The 15,573-nt window shown below is 34.4% G+C and overlaps 1 protein-coding gene across 2 annotated transcripts in view; it reads left to right on the top strand.

Annotated features, from left to right (window-relative positions):
* Window positions 1-15,573, top strand: part of Spag16 (sperm associated antigen 16) — a 775,603-nt gene that overhangs the window by 2,405 nt on the left and 757,625 nt on the right. For both annotated transcript variants that reach the window (XM_042679127.1, XM_042679126.1), the window contains exons 2-3: window positions 9,925-9,971; window positions 11,446-11,541. In XM_042679127.1, the coding sequence (XP_042535061.1) occupies window positions 9,925-9,971; window positions 11,446-11,541 (143 nt within the window). The remainder of the gene's footprint in view (window positions 1-9,924; window positions 9,972-11,445; window positions 11,542-15,573) is intronic.

The raw sequence follows: 15,573 nt of genomic DNA, 5'->3' as shown, positions 1-15,573 counted from the left end.
AACACTGAGAGTTTGGATTCTTAGGGCATGAATGTAAGTTTGCTGGTCACTTCAGAGGTCTCTCCTGTACTTAGTAGCAATTTCTCAGGAGTGAGTGAGTTTAAGTAAGTCTTTTGAGGGCAGTCAGCTCTGGATTCAAGGCCAAAGTTTGCAGCTGCAAAATGGAGGATCCTGGACCCTGAAATAGTGTAATCACAATTGGTTGATGCTAACAGTAATGTTTTTCTTCTTTAGGAATATCACTGCAGTAGTGAAGCTCACTACTATTATTAGTTGAATATTGAAGTACATTTTTGTCTTTTTATTATTGTTTTCAGCAGTTTTTTGTTTTGTAAAAATGCATGCTGTTATTGAACAAGTGAAAAAATAGACAGCTAGTATGAGATTTGTAGGTTTTCTCCTTTGTCCTTCTTCATTATCTCTTATTTTTTTCCTAATCTTTCTTTACTATTTTCCTTAGTGTCTTTTTCTTCTATTCTAAAAATGTACTTCAGTGAACAGGCAAATTCTCAATAATTGTTATGTTCTTCAATAGTGTATTTTCTGTTATAGTTGGAAAATGTAATTTATCCAGGAGTCCTTAGATACTACAATATGTATACCCTGCATAGTTTCAGATAAAAGTATAGATAACCTAAGTGTGGAATCTAGACTGTGAGCCATGTTACTATGAAAAGTATCAGATATTACATGTGTGAAATTTGTAGCTTACTTACAAAAAAATATGTTCTGTGTCTTCAGATCTAGGCTAAGTTTAATACGAATCAACCATGGATCTTTAAATAAAGATTCTAATATTTAAATCCATGTTAGGGTTGAGTGTCTGCATTATTACCAACTGCCCATGGACTGCTGTCACTGTTATCTAAGGCAAGAATAGCCATAGCATTTCCACTATTAGAATTTTTTTTTATTTTATTTTATTTTATTTTATTTGAAAACATACTGTACAGAGGGGTTACAATTACATGGGCAGGAAAATGCATACATTTCTTACCAAGCATTGCAGCCTCCTCCTTTGTTTACCCTTCACCTCCCTTCCCAGCCTCCCCCCTCCCCCCACCCAATCATACCCCCCCTCCCTCCCCCCCCCCCCCCCCCCCCCCCCCCCCCCGACATTGTAAAGCTGGTTTTGACATGACATTTTGTACTTCTCATTGTTGCAACAGGTCCACCTGAATCCTTAAACGACTTGTTTGTCCCCGTCTCCTCCACATGTTATACTGACATCAAATATAGTGAAAGCGGGGGTTACACTGTGGGGGAGGGACATACAAAGCAATAAAGAAATAATATTATAAATGCGTTAGAAACACATGCATGAATGAAACAAAAACATTAAAATACATATTTGAGGGTTCGTTTTCCTAACATCACATTCTCTGACTTTTTCCGCTTGACTCATACCTATACTAGATATTGCAAATAAGGGAAACCATGGGACCTATGTTTCTTTGGGCCTGGCTTACTTCACTTAATATAATTTTTTCCAAGCCTTTCCATTTCCTAACAAATGGGGCAATGTCATTCTTTCTGATGGAGGCATAGAATTCCATTGTGTATATATACCACATCTTCTTGATCCATTCATCTACTGAGGGGCATCTGGGTTGGTTCCATATCTTAGCTATGGTAAATAATGCTGTAATAAACATAGTTGTGCTGGTAGCTTTAGTGTGGCCTTGTTTGTGCACTATTAGAATTTTTAGTGGCTCCATGCCACTAGTAAGAGTTCTGAGGCCATATGAGGATGTGACAACAAAGTGTCAGGGAATACACACACCAGTGGGGAAAAATCAAGTATGCCATTTATTTTCCATCCTTGGTCTGTATTATTCAATTAACTTTATTCAGGCTGGTATTCCTCAGAAATAAGATGACTGCAATTTTTAGTATTTATAGTACTTTTACAATTTTATACTTACATGTTGATATGGAAGATCCAGGTTAGATTTTATATTGACCTCTGTGAACATGGGCTATGGCCTGATGGGGAAGACACAAAGTGAATTCTGTGTATGGCAGCTTTGAGAAATATGTAAACTATAGTTAGCTATGTTTCACTCTGGTTTTTATATAATGATACTGTTGTTGGCCATGATTGGACCTAAGGAAAAAAAACAAGAACAGAAGAGACTAGTGTGTGAGGAACTTTGTGTTCCTTTTGTGCTCCCTTCTGAAAATTGTTCATTAGTTTGTCGCTGGCCCATGTGGATGATTGCTTATGACCTCATGATACCAGTTGTCACCACAACCCCTATTGCATTAGTTCAGCTGAAATGCTTCTGAGGCATGTGGCCATAAAGTTGTGTCATTTGAAGTACTATTATAGTTTTCATACTCTCTTGGCAGTTTCAGTGCAGCTGTTCCATCCATTTATTTATTTATTTATTTAGCAGCTACAATGACAGGGCCTAGTGAAGGTTCTGCTAATACAGAATTAGTCTACTCAGGGTGACTAAATACAGTGTGAAAATTATAGTATGAAAATTCACAAGTCTTCTCAAGTTCCTTTCAGAACAAATAATGATATGGCAGAGTGGGAATCTTGATTTGTTTCTACACTGTGACTTTATAAAGATCCGGCCTGGAAGTAGGTTATACTGTGGGTGGTGACTTCAAGGCAGGCAGGAAAGGAGAACCACAAAAAGTTTTTAAAACAAGAACAGACTAGGAAACTAGGCACGGTTAAGACTGAGGTGTCAACAGCAAGAACCAGATCTGTGGGCAGGAAACAAGGTTGGAAACGAATTTTGCACATGGGGTTCTATTATGTTCTTTTACTCAGACAGAGCAAGAATCTTAGCTGTTTTTCCAGTGGAAAAACAACTTTGCCTGAAAACTGTGATCCGCTTTCTTGAATGGTTTCTCCTGTTAGGATAACCTAAGAGATTAATTTACAGATGAGAAAGTTGCTCAGTAGAAGTACAAAAGTAACAAAGTATTTTATCTTTCAGACAATTGTTGATGGATTGCCCTTTTCTACTCTGCTGTCCAAAGAAGTGCTTTTCAAACTTTCACACAGGGTGTTCCTTCAGTTCCTTTTTCACTCTGTCTTTCTATCTTTCCATCTGCCACAAAGACCCAAGTGGATCAATATCTATAAAATACGTTTCTCTTTATGTGTACCCAAGAGTGTAATTTCTCGGAGGTTTTGGAAACAGAGAATGTTATACATTTTCTAAGAGACTTGTCTGTTTTTATTCAGGGGATACTAAATTGACATCTGATAACAGTATCATCTTTTCCCTGACTGCTGGGAAGATTGGAGACAATTCTGTTTATGACTTAAAAAGTCAGAGAGATCTATGGTATGTGCTATATCTTTTTTTTTTTTTTTGGGTCTGGTCATGGGGCCTGAACTCTGGGCCTGGGCTGTCCCTCAGCTCTTCAGCTCAAGGCTAGTGCTCTACCACTTGAGCCACAGAGCTACTTCCGGCTTTTTTCTTTTTGCTTATGTGGTGCTGAGGAATCAAACCCAGGGCCTCAAGCATGCGAGCCAAGTGCTCTACCACTGAGCCACCTTCCTGCCCCGTATGTGCTATATCTTTACCTTTATTTTACTTCTACTGTTTTCCTTTCTCCTCCAGTATCCACATTCATCCATGATTATGTATTGTATGATATGTATATTTGTAAAGTACTGAAGAATCATTTTAGGATTAGTTTGTACATTTGTGTATCCATCGGTTAGTAACTGGCCATATGATAGTTGATACAAATATATAGACCACAATATACTTATTTCTTCAATAACACTGAAACATTACATTAACTCAGTTTCTTTTGGAAAGATTTTCTGAAGATTCATATTTGGGGATTGAAAGATACTATCCAGAGTGTAGGTGTTCTGGGTTTGGGCCTTTTATTTTTTTAACTTTTTTATCTTAATCTTTTAGTTTTTGGTTCTATCTCCTATAACTATTTTATGCTCTCTCCTCCAAGGTCTTCAAATAAAGCTCTTTAGGTGATTTAGCTGTTGGCAACATATGTCTTGAAAATTTAGGACACACATATGTTAGTTCTCAGCTAGGGTATTGACATACAATGCATATGTCTATTGTGTCACTGTAGTTGTATTCAAGAGATGTGTCTCTGTCACTCAATGAATGCTATAGAACATTAGGTAAATTTCTTAATTTCCTTGATTTAGTTTCCTCATTTTCAGCTTAGAGATGACTCTGTGTTTACTATTGATCTTACAGGGTTTTTGTGAAAATAAATATCATTATGGTTAATGTGAAAGTATTTTCTTGCTTTGTAAAGTACTAGTTATTATCATCTTTTTCAATTATATGGAAACAATGTATTGTTATTAAGTTCTTTTGCCTAGAATATTTACTGGACAGAAGTCATATCTATTATATTGATATTTTGCATGTGTTGAGAACAAATTGCATTTTTTTCTCTCTATTGCTTTGTTCAATAAACCATGTAGCACCTCACAAATCCAATTCTTAGCATATTTATAATTTTAAAGCCCATCTAGATTATTTTATAACACTTCTGAGATTTATTATGGCATGAATGTGAAGGATCTTACTGCTTTTCTGGATTTAGAGACAAACAGTTGCTTTCAAAATCACTTTGTAGTATCTGTCTCTCAGAAGTATATACTATTCTATAAGATAAAGGCTAACTTTCTCTGCCTTAACTTTGGAAAATGTTAGCTCAATAAATAAACTATATCATAAAATATAAATTAAAACTAATGGGAAACTTAGTATGTCTTTTATGTATTCACTTATCTTAATCTACTGAAAACTTAGGATAGTGGCTACTTTTGAGATTTCTTCATGGATACTCATCTCTTACCAGAGTAAAGAAAATAGTATTAAATAGTTACATAGCATTCATTATAAGCCAGTCACCACACTAAATGCTTTGCTTAGATTACCTCTCCTAGATGGTATAGTAGCTTGCCAGCCCAGAACATGATGGCCAGTGCTCCCTACTCCTCGGTAATCATGCTCTACAAGCTCCAAGTGATGCTGCGGATTAAGCCCAGGCCTTTATACATGCTAGGAAAGTATCTTAGTACAAAGCTGCATCCCCACTTACTTATGCTATTGAATAGTCCTCACATACTAAGTATTGAAAAAACGGTCATGTGTAATTTCTAAGACTTCGTTATAAAAGAATTCGGGTTTCATTATTTTTTAGTTTTTATTTTATTTTATTTATATTTATATTTTATTTATTTTATTGTAAAGGTGATGTTCATCAGGATTACAGGTATATAAGTATGGTAATGAGTACATTTCTTTTTGGGCAGTGTTACCCCTCCCTTGTTTTCTTTCTCTTTCCCTCTCCCCAACTCTTCCCCCCCCCAAGTTGTAAAGTTCATTTCCAATATAGTGTCTAGTGAGTATCACATTGGTTCCCCCTTTTTCCTTTGTCTCACTATTTCTGTGATTCCCCTTCCCTTCCCCAAATCAGATATACTTATATACAAGACAAAGGGTACCAAAAATCAGAAACAGTGACGATGGGGAATAAACTAGAGGAGAAAAAAAAATAAAAATGAAAGACAAAAGAAAAAACTGCAACAGTACACTCAAAAAAAAAAAAAAGAAAAGCAAAACAACTTCATGTTTCTATTTTGTGGAGATCATTTGGATTAGCATGATTTTATGTGGTCATATGTACATAGCTATTGGTCTATGGGACTATCCTAGGCATATACTAATTATTACAAATGAATGATACCATGGAACCTATGTTTCTTAGGGTCTGGCTTAGAAATGTTCAACATCTCTGGCCATACAAGAAATGCAAATCAAAACTACATTGAGATTCTACCTCACCCCAGTTAGAATGGCCATTTTCAAGAAAAGAAATAACAGATACTGGTAGGGAGTTGGCCAAAAGGGAACTCTACTACATTGTTGGTGGGAATGTAAACTGATTCAGCCACTCTGGCAGCAGTGTGGAGGTTCCTCAAAAGACTACACATAGAGCTCCCTTATGGCCCAGCAGTCCCACCCCTGGGTATTTAACCAAAAGCTAAAACACAGTTCTGAAGCTACCAGATCATACACTAAAGCTACCAGCATAACTATGTTCATTGCAACATTATTTACCATAGCTAAGATCCGGAACCAAACCAGATGCCCCTCAGTAGATGAATGGGTCAAGAAAAGAATAAAATCAAGAAAAACGTGGTATATATACATAATGGAGTTCTATACTTCCATCAGAAAGAATGACTTCACCTCATTCATAAGGAAATGGGAAGGTTTCCTTTTCTTGAAGTGCTAATTCTGCATGTGCAGTAGTCACCAATGCTCAAGCAGCTTGTGCAGAGACCCACATGAGGAGGAACCAAGGACCTCAGTCCAAAACTAGTAGTGTCAGTGGGTCTTCTTTGAAGTACATCCTGCCTCTTTAGCTCAGCCTTTAGATTATGGCTACCTTGCTGTCATCTTGCTATGACCTCATTACAGACCCCAAATCAATACCTTCCAGCTAAGCAGCTAATGGACTCTTTGGTTTTTGTATTATTGGGAATTGAACTCAAGGTCTTCTGTGCATGCTGGGCAGTGTTCTACCACTTGAACTGTACTGCCACCAACTTTTAAAATTGGATCTTGCTATATCTTTAAAAGGATTGTGGAACTCACAATCCTTCTGCCTACTAATGATTACAGGTATGTGCTACCACACTTGGCTAAGTGGCTAATGAATACTTGGCTCACAGAAATGATGAAATAATAAATGCTTATTGTTTCCTTTTTGGATGTATTTAGTACATTGTGAAGTGGTTGCCACTATTGGAGCAAGTAATGTGTCTACCTCACATAATTACTTTTTTGGGAGTGGGGAAGGTACCTACAATCTCTACTCTTAGTAAATTTTACTTACATGAGATATATTATTAGCTTGTCATCATGGTTTATATTTGGTCTCCAGAACTCACTTTCCTTATCATTGGAAATAGATGCTCTCTCAGTTTCTTCTCTTCATTTGTTTACCCCTCTACCCTGGTAACCACCCTCCACTTTCTGTTTTTGTGAGTTGAATATTTTCTGGTTTCCAAATATATATGAGATCATATTTTCTGTGTTTCATTTATTTCACTTCCAGGTTCATCTGTGTCCTGGAAAATGGAAATATTTGCTTATTGTTTCTTAAATGCCAAGTTTGGGGCAGTTTATTATGGAGCAATAAATAACAAATATTTGTTATTGATACTTATATTGGGATGCTAGTATCAGCATTGCTTTGGACTGTAGAATTGGACAGATGTTGGAAATATATGTTAGGTGTTAACGATAAAACAGCCTAACAGATTGCTACTACAATCCTGCTGTTCTCTAGGGATCCTGCCTGACAAGAGACTGTTAGAGTGAGGAAAATGCAATTGGAAACTGTTCTGCAGCAATAGATATCACATACAAGTAGATGCTTACTGTCTGCAGTACTTACTGCGAATGAATTAAAATGATGTGGTAGATAATAGATGTATTGCTATATTCTGCGTTATTGTTCTTTTGTTTTGTAACGAGTTGCTTTTGACCCTAATTACTTTTCACCACATTATTGGGAGAGACACTGATGTTTGAACATAGAATATTGTTGGTTTTGTTTTTTTTTTTTTTTTACAAACATCTATTATCTGAGAAGTGATCATAACTACACTAGGCTAAAATGTTGCCTGTAAGTGACAGGGATAAAGACAGTGAAGAGTGATTATTTCTGATGAGTGAAGCTAGATAACAAAAATATATTTAGAGGAATATAAATCTGTGGGAGATAATTCGCAAACAATTCAAGTAACTGTGTAGAACTGGAATCCCATACAGAATATGGAGAGACAGCCTGAACTGCTGGGGTAGATTCCACTCTGGTCCTAACTCTGGATCCTTGGGTCTGTGATTCTTGATTTGCAAAATGGAAACAATAATAGTTTTAGCCCATAATAATAATAGTTTTAGCCCATATACAGGATGAAGACCAAATGATTTAGTATATGAAAAACTAATAATGTGTGGTTCCTATTAAACATTATATATTATCTATTCTTTATTCTTGATTGAAATAAAATAGGTTGTCCTGTACACTTTTAGTGAAACCTTGCAAGGTAAAAATATTAACAAAGGAAAGAATTTTCAGCAAAAAGTAATAGGCTCATCTTATCTTTGTTTTACATAACGGTCACTATACATAAAAGTGTTTAATGCAAGCAGAAAAAAATATTAAAGACACAACCTCCACAAATCCTAAAAAAAAAATCCTAGAAAAAACTCTAATGTTCTTTTTTATTTTTAATAGTTTCCTTGAACCTTTTATTTGCTGGTACAACAGCTTGCACTTTTGAAAGTACTCTTGGATTTCTTTTTTATTAGAATCATTTTATTGATAATTAATTTCTTTTTATTTCACTTCCTAGAATAAATTTATTTCTTTAAAAAGTTTTTAAATTATTATTATAAAGTTGATGTACAGAGGGTTATAGTTAACATAAGACAAGATAAAAAGTACATTAATTCCCTCATTCTCTCCCAGTTTTTCCCTTTTAGCCTTCACGCGTAAGTTGTATAGTTCATTTCAACGTACTGTTCAGTAAGTACTGTTGCTGCATGTTTTTTAAACTTTTGTCTCTCCATTTCTGTGTCTCCCCTTGCACTCCCAAAGACATATAAATGAACAAACAGAACAATGAAAACAAAACAAAATATCAAAAAAGAAAAAATCTTTTGCTTCCATTTCCCGTAGTTCATTTCAATAAATAATATTTTATTTGATTAGATGTACATAGGCATTATGCATTTCTTTTCTTCTCCTGAGTATCCTCCTTTGATCTTACTGTGTGTGAATGCTTAGAGTCCTGTATAAGTTAATATGTCCCATTGTATTTTAGAACTTCTGCATATGAGAGTGGCTTACCTCATTTAAAATGATTTGTTTTAGGTCCATCCATTTCCCTGCAAATGACATGATATTATTTTTTCTAATAGCTGTGGATAGTTAATTTCTTAAGCACTTATTATATAACATTGAATTATGATTGCTATATAGCTTATATTTACTTAAAAACTAGGAACATTTCCTGCACAAATCATTTAATTAAAAGCTAATGTATATAAAGAGATTTAAGTAAACTTTATTGATGAAAGCATAGAGGTATGTTTTTACCTTTTATTTTGAGGTCTTGTACCTTCTGTTTTGTCTTTTCTGATACATCCTACCACATAAAGTCTCCTAGGTTTGGGAATACTTGTCTCGGGAGCTCTGCTATTATAGATAATCCTTAAAAATTTATCTCTTTCTAATTTATATTCTTTTTTTTTTTTTGTCTGTCGTGAGCCTTGAACTCTGGGCCTGGGCGCTGTCCCTCAGCTCTTCAGCTCAAAGCAAGCACTCTACCACTTGAGCTACAGTGCCACTTCCTCTAATTTATATTCTTATGGACATATAGTAATTTAGCATAGGTATCTATCCTAGATGTAACTGGAAGTCTATGAATATTAGTCAGATACGTATAAATGTGGTTTTTCATTAATTTGAAGAAATAAAAATCCTAAACTATTTTATATATAAATGTGTAGACTGTCTAGAAAATGCAAAGTTTAAAAAAAGTGTATGTTTAAGTCAGTGAAAGTGGCTCATGCCTATAATTCTAGCAACTTGGGAGGCTGAGATCTAAGGATCAAGGTTCAAAGCCAGCCTGGGCAGGCCCATGAGACTCTTATCTCTAATTAACCACCACAAACCGGAAGTGGTGCTTTGGCTCAAGTAGTAGAGCACTCATCTCCAACTGAAGAGCTCATGGACAGTGCTAGGCCCAGAGTTCAAGACCCATAACTGACCAAAAACAAAAGTGTATGGTTTACAAATTTCATATATAATTAGATCTGATACCATTTAAGGTGAATGATATTGTTCCATATTTTTGAGATTAAACCTTAACAAGATATTCAGATATTACCATAACTGAGCCATCTGAAGATGATTTTGAGTATGAAGAGGTAATTTGTTAATTTTATTCATTCTATAGTCATAAAAGTCATTTTCATGAATTATTTATTTTATGAACCATGTAAACATTTTATTTTCCTTAGGAAACACTAATTTGTAGTTTAAGTTAGCTGCAAGCAACTGGTTAAATGTGAATTATGGATATTCCAATTAGTCTGGGAAAAACTTCTTACCTCTCTTTCTTCCTATTAATGGTTTTTGAGATTCATCTTCTTATTACCTATCTTATGGATACATGCTATACACTTTCATTTCTGTCCCGGAAAAGTATCCTATTATCCAATCTGTCTTTTTGTTAATGATTCTCAGATGTTCATACTCAGTTGGAGCTTGGAGTTCTTGCATATTTCTAGCTCAACTATATTTCTGGATCTCAGCACTTTAATTGAATTAATTGTTCCAATGAAACCTACCAATAGTTGTAAGAGAAAGACACATATCTCAAAACATTTTTTAAAACCTTATGAGACCTATTATTACTTCTGAGATTTGGAGGATAAAATCACTTCTGGATAATAGAAGCTGTGAGTAACACTGAGTGGAGGAAAGCCTGACAATACATTTTAGACAAACAAGAGATAACACAAACATAGGAAACAGGATATTGGTAAGAATTATATTTTATATATAAAGTTACTGAATGATTTAAATGTAAAAGCCTGACAAATAGTTGCTAGTATCTAAGAATCATGTGACTAATAGAAACTCTAATCAATATAATTACCATGCATTTCATTCTTCCAAGATTTTAACACTTAGGCAAAGAGTGTTAGTTTACAATAAACTACATATTTACTGGGGCTGGTTGTTAAGAACGAGTAATAGTGGAGGAGACCTGGGATAGGTATCTAGACAGTGTAACATTATTTTTCCTTACCAGTAGAGTTGTTAGACTATTTATCACTGTTATAAAAGCAATTGTCCATAAACAAATCTTGAATTAACTAGAAGTGACCTTGAGTCAATTTACCAGGAAGTCAGAAATCGACTTTGTTATTCATTTTCTAGAGATCTTTATATTGATGCAACTTCTTGTGCTATGAAGTCTATTTCTTTGATGTTTTTGTTTGTGAAGAAAAATATTTCTAAAATTAAGTATAGTAGTCTCTATGTACCTATCTACTGTGTTTGGCTTCAGTTACTAATCATCAATTGTAGTTCAACAAAGCACTTCCTAAGTTTTAAATAACTTTTCTTATAGTATATTTTTATAATTGTTTTATTGCCAATATCTTTCTGTGCTTTGCAAATTAAACTATCAAGTATATGTATAGAAAAATGTAGTATATATATGTGTGTATATATATACATATATATATGAACATGTTAAAATGTATACTCCAAGGCTAAGTGAGAACTACTATATTGTACTTCATATTTATACTAATACTTCCGTTCTCTCCATGTTTCTCTCTCTGTCTCTCACTCTCCCTCTCTCTCTCTCTCTCTCTCTCTCTGATGCAGATACCAGATGACAATTTTAGCATTCCTGAAGGTGAAGAAGATCTGGCAAAAACAATTCACCTGGTACAAGAACGGGATACAGATACTCAAATCTTGGTAAGAATTTTGAACACAATTGTATTCCTTAGTTTAGCAAAAGTACTTTTCTATGTTAAATGAAACTTAATTGTGTGCTATGACCATTTCACTTCTATTTGTCTCCAAGTGTTCATTTAAAATAAGCTGCCATATATATTTTTTAAATTGTCATTTTCGACATTATAACCATTCTTGTATGATTTCCCAAAAGTGACACATTCCCTGAGAACTCCACTTGATTAATCTTGCTATGAAAGCAGTTTTCTTTCCTTATAATCTTATTACATCTGTTATAAACAAACTTGCTTCCTTTTATGTTAGAGAATATAGTAGAAAGGACTCTAACTTAATGATTACAAATAAAAGATAACTAATAATTGATAATAATTAAAGATATTTAATGGTTACAATAAAATATCGTGGTAGAGCTGAGTATGTAGCTCAGTTCCATAGTCTTAGGCCTAGTCTTGGTCACTGAAAAATATATCGTGATTCTTTGAGAAAAGCTAAGAAAATAGATTTACTTGTTAAGAAATTGAGAAAAGGACTGCTTCTTGGTTAGTTAATTTTTAAGTAATTTAAGAACTTACTTTTGGTCATTATGTTTTTACTTTTAATGACCATATATTAGTTGTGTGGGTTGGATTTTATTGTGCTATTTCAATTCATGTATGCAACGTATCCTCACTTGCCCATCACTTTCCCTTATCCTACTCCCCGCTTCTTGAAACAATTTGAACACATTTTATTATATGTTCATACATATAAACAAAGTGCTTTGATTGTAATCATCTTCATTAATCATGTTTTAGTTGTTTTCTTTTTTTGCTAGTATACCTTCCCCTAACAGAGCCTGTCTCTTCAATGTCATATTGATCAGGAATTTTTATTGAAATTATTATGCCAGCTTTATACATAGTTCTACTGTACTTCGAAATTATTTTCTTCCCCTTTTACCTTTATCCCTTAAATAGCCCTATAGAGTCATGTTCCGTGTGCTTGTGTGTGTACATGGACACACACACACATACATATTATATATAAATTTATGCATGCTTATATGTTTATATATACTTGTACAGGGAGGGTACATATACTTGTATAGGGAGGGTACATCTTTCTGATCCAATTTCCACATAGAGTGAAAAGAGATACTTCTTTTGGAGCATGGTTTGCTTAACATGATGTTTACCATTTCCACTTACTTTCCTATACATGATATTATTTTACTTTATGGTTGGATAGTATTCAAAGGTATATACATACTATATATTCTTTAAACATTCCTCTCCTCTTGGACACCTTGGCTGATGCCACCATGTGTTTTTCTTACTTTGAATTTCCATGTTTATTTTATTGAATAGTGCTGTAATAAACATGAGTACATGGATGTCCAGGCATCTTTTTAAAAAATAAAATTTGTACTCCTTCAGATATATACCTGGTAATTATATATTGGGGTCATGAGATAGGTCTATTTTTAGCTAATTTTCATAATGGTTATATTAGTTCACATTCTCTCAATATGATGACTTTTGGCTGGTATGACTCACATAAATGAGGATCTCTTTCTAAAATGTCACTTTAGATCTTTCTTTTTTAAAACCTTGCTCTGAGATAGCTCCACCTTTGTGCCAGAAGATCTCTGGGTCCACGTGAATAGAATATTATTTGGAATATTATATTGCGTAAGGCTCTGAAGTGTTTTATTAACCTCACAATTTAGTTACAAAGTCATAAAGTTGTTTATAATATATAACTGAAAGAAAAATGCTATTTTATTACATAAATTTATTAGCATACATACTAGATGTATGTATGCTAACTATGTAAATTATGCATAGTTTTTTTTTGAATCTAAGTAGAAGAACTTCTATATTGAACTGTTTTTGTTTGTACTCATCTAGTCTTTTTAGGGTTCATACCAGTACTTGGGCTTAACGTTGGTGCCTGGACAGTTTCTTAACTCTTTTGCTCAAGATGAGCATTGCCCTTGTGCCACAGCTCCACTTCGAGTTTTTGTGTGCCCTTGTGCCACAGCTCCACTTCCAGTTTTTTGTGGTTAATTGAAAATAAGAGTCTACTTGGACTTTTCCTGCCTCTGACTGGCTTCAGTCCTGAGATCTCAGTATACAGGATTACAGACATGAGCAAAAGCACTGGCTTTCAGATGAGACTGATAACAGTCTGTTACTAATATTTAATACCTATCACCATTTACAGGGTTTTTCACATGGAGAAAGTTCACCAAATATGTAATGAGTATGTATATATTAAGATAAAAAGACATTTATGATCACATTACAGCTGGGAATGTATGTATTATATATAAATGCAAAATTATAAATAAAGGAATAAGTATATTGATAGGATTCTGTAAGGTAATGTATCAATAAGATTAATAGTAGCTTAAGGTGATTATATTTCCATTCTGATATTTTCAGGAAGAGATGTACAGAAAACGTATTTTTGAGACAGCAAAGACTTACCTGGAGTTCTGCAACCAAACATATTCTCTAAATGGCTCATAGGCATCTTTAGAAAGTGAAATTATATACCCTCCCACCCATCTCTCTGTTCTTCTCTTCCTGTTTTTGCATTTTTCATCTATCATCTATCTTATTCTAAAATATCAGTTTCAAAGTTGCTGACCAATGAGGTTAAAGTGTATTTGTTATGTAATGTTTATATTCAGCTGTAATTTATGCTCTTATCTAATGATTAGATATAGTTTTCTGTGTTAGTAAGTACTATATTGCAAAAACATGCTTTCCTCTGCTCTTTTGATATCTCCATAACACCTAATATAGTCTTGGCCAATATTATCTAAAATAACTAAAACAATCTCAAATAACTAAAACAATCACTATAGAACCTTATACATTGGTCAGGATTTTCTGTAGCTTCCAAAGTTTCCCTCAATTTGCTATAAATACTAACAATGTCATCAGTGTTCAATTATGTACAACATTTTTTGTTGTTGTTGTTGTTGGTCGTGGGAGCTGAACTCTGGGCCTGGGCACTGTCCCTCAGCTGTTCAGCTCAAGGCTACCACCCTGCCACTTGAGCCACAGTGCCACTTCTGGCTTTTTTCTGTTTATGTGGCGCTAAGGAATCGAATCCAGTGCCTCATGCATGTGAGGCAAGAACTCTACCACTGAGCCAACTTCCCAGCCCCTATGTACAACTTTTTTGAAAAGAACTTATTTTGAGCATCAAGGTTGGCTTTCCTCAATATATCTGTATATAAACATTTTATGCCTTTTGGGTAATCTGCTATCTAGTTCTGATAGCCTACTTTTTCAGATGTGGATAAATTAGTGAATTCTTGTCAGTGAAAAGAAAATGAGTGCTATTGAGAGACAATGATGCTTTAAAAGTTTTTAAGAAAATACCTGCCTTAGTTACTTTTTGTTGCTATGACAGAATGCCTGACACATGAATGGGGTTAAGATTTATTTTGCTCATTGTTTCAGAGCTTTTACTCAGTCATGGTAGGAGGGCAGAGTGGAGCAGCTCACATCACAATGGACAAAAGTCAGAGGAAGAGTCTTAGCAGAAATGGGAAAGAAAGACCTAGTCCCAAGAACATGCTTCCATGACCTACTTTGGCAAGTCTGGTCCCATCTTACCAAATTTGACTCCCTCCCCAATAGACTACTCTAATTTTGAATCCATTAATGGATTAAACATTCATTTGTTCTGAGCTCAGATGATGTAACCACCTCTAGAAACATGCTCACAGATACATCAGCTGTGTGTTTTACTAATCTCCAAAGTGCTTCTCAGACAAGTCAAATTGATACTCAGGAATAACTATCATGCTCCCCAATACTTGATTTATTTTGTACATTGGATAATGTGCTGTAGGTGTTATCCAACTAGTCAATTCTCTTATGAACCCTAAAAGCAATAATGGATAACATATAAACAAATGGGCTGGTTGTGTTCTAATAAACTATATTTATAAGAACTGTTACCTCTGACTCCTGATGAGTTGACTGAGTTATTTTTGTTTCCCTCATGGAATAATAATTACTTCTTCCACAG

The sequence above is a fragment of the Dipodomys spectabilis genome, unplaced genomic scaffold (genome assembly GCF_019054845.1).
Source record: "Dipodomys spectabilis isolate Male_0828 unplaced genomic scaffold, ASM1905484v1 ptg000051l, whole genome shotgun sequence".
NCBI lineage: Eukaryota > Metazoa > Chordata > Mammalia > Rodentia > Heteromyidae > Dipodomys > Dipodomys spectabilis.
The sequence above is the reverse complement of the archived record's forward strand: the minus strand, read 5'-3'. Positions and strand labels throughout refer to the sequence as shown.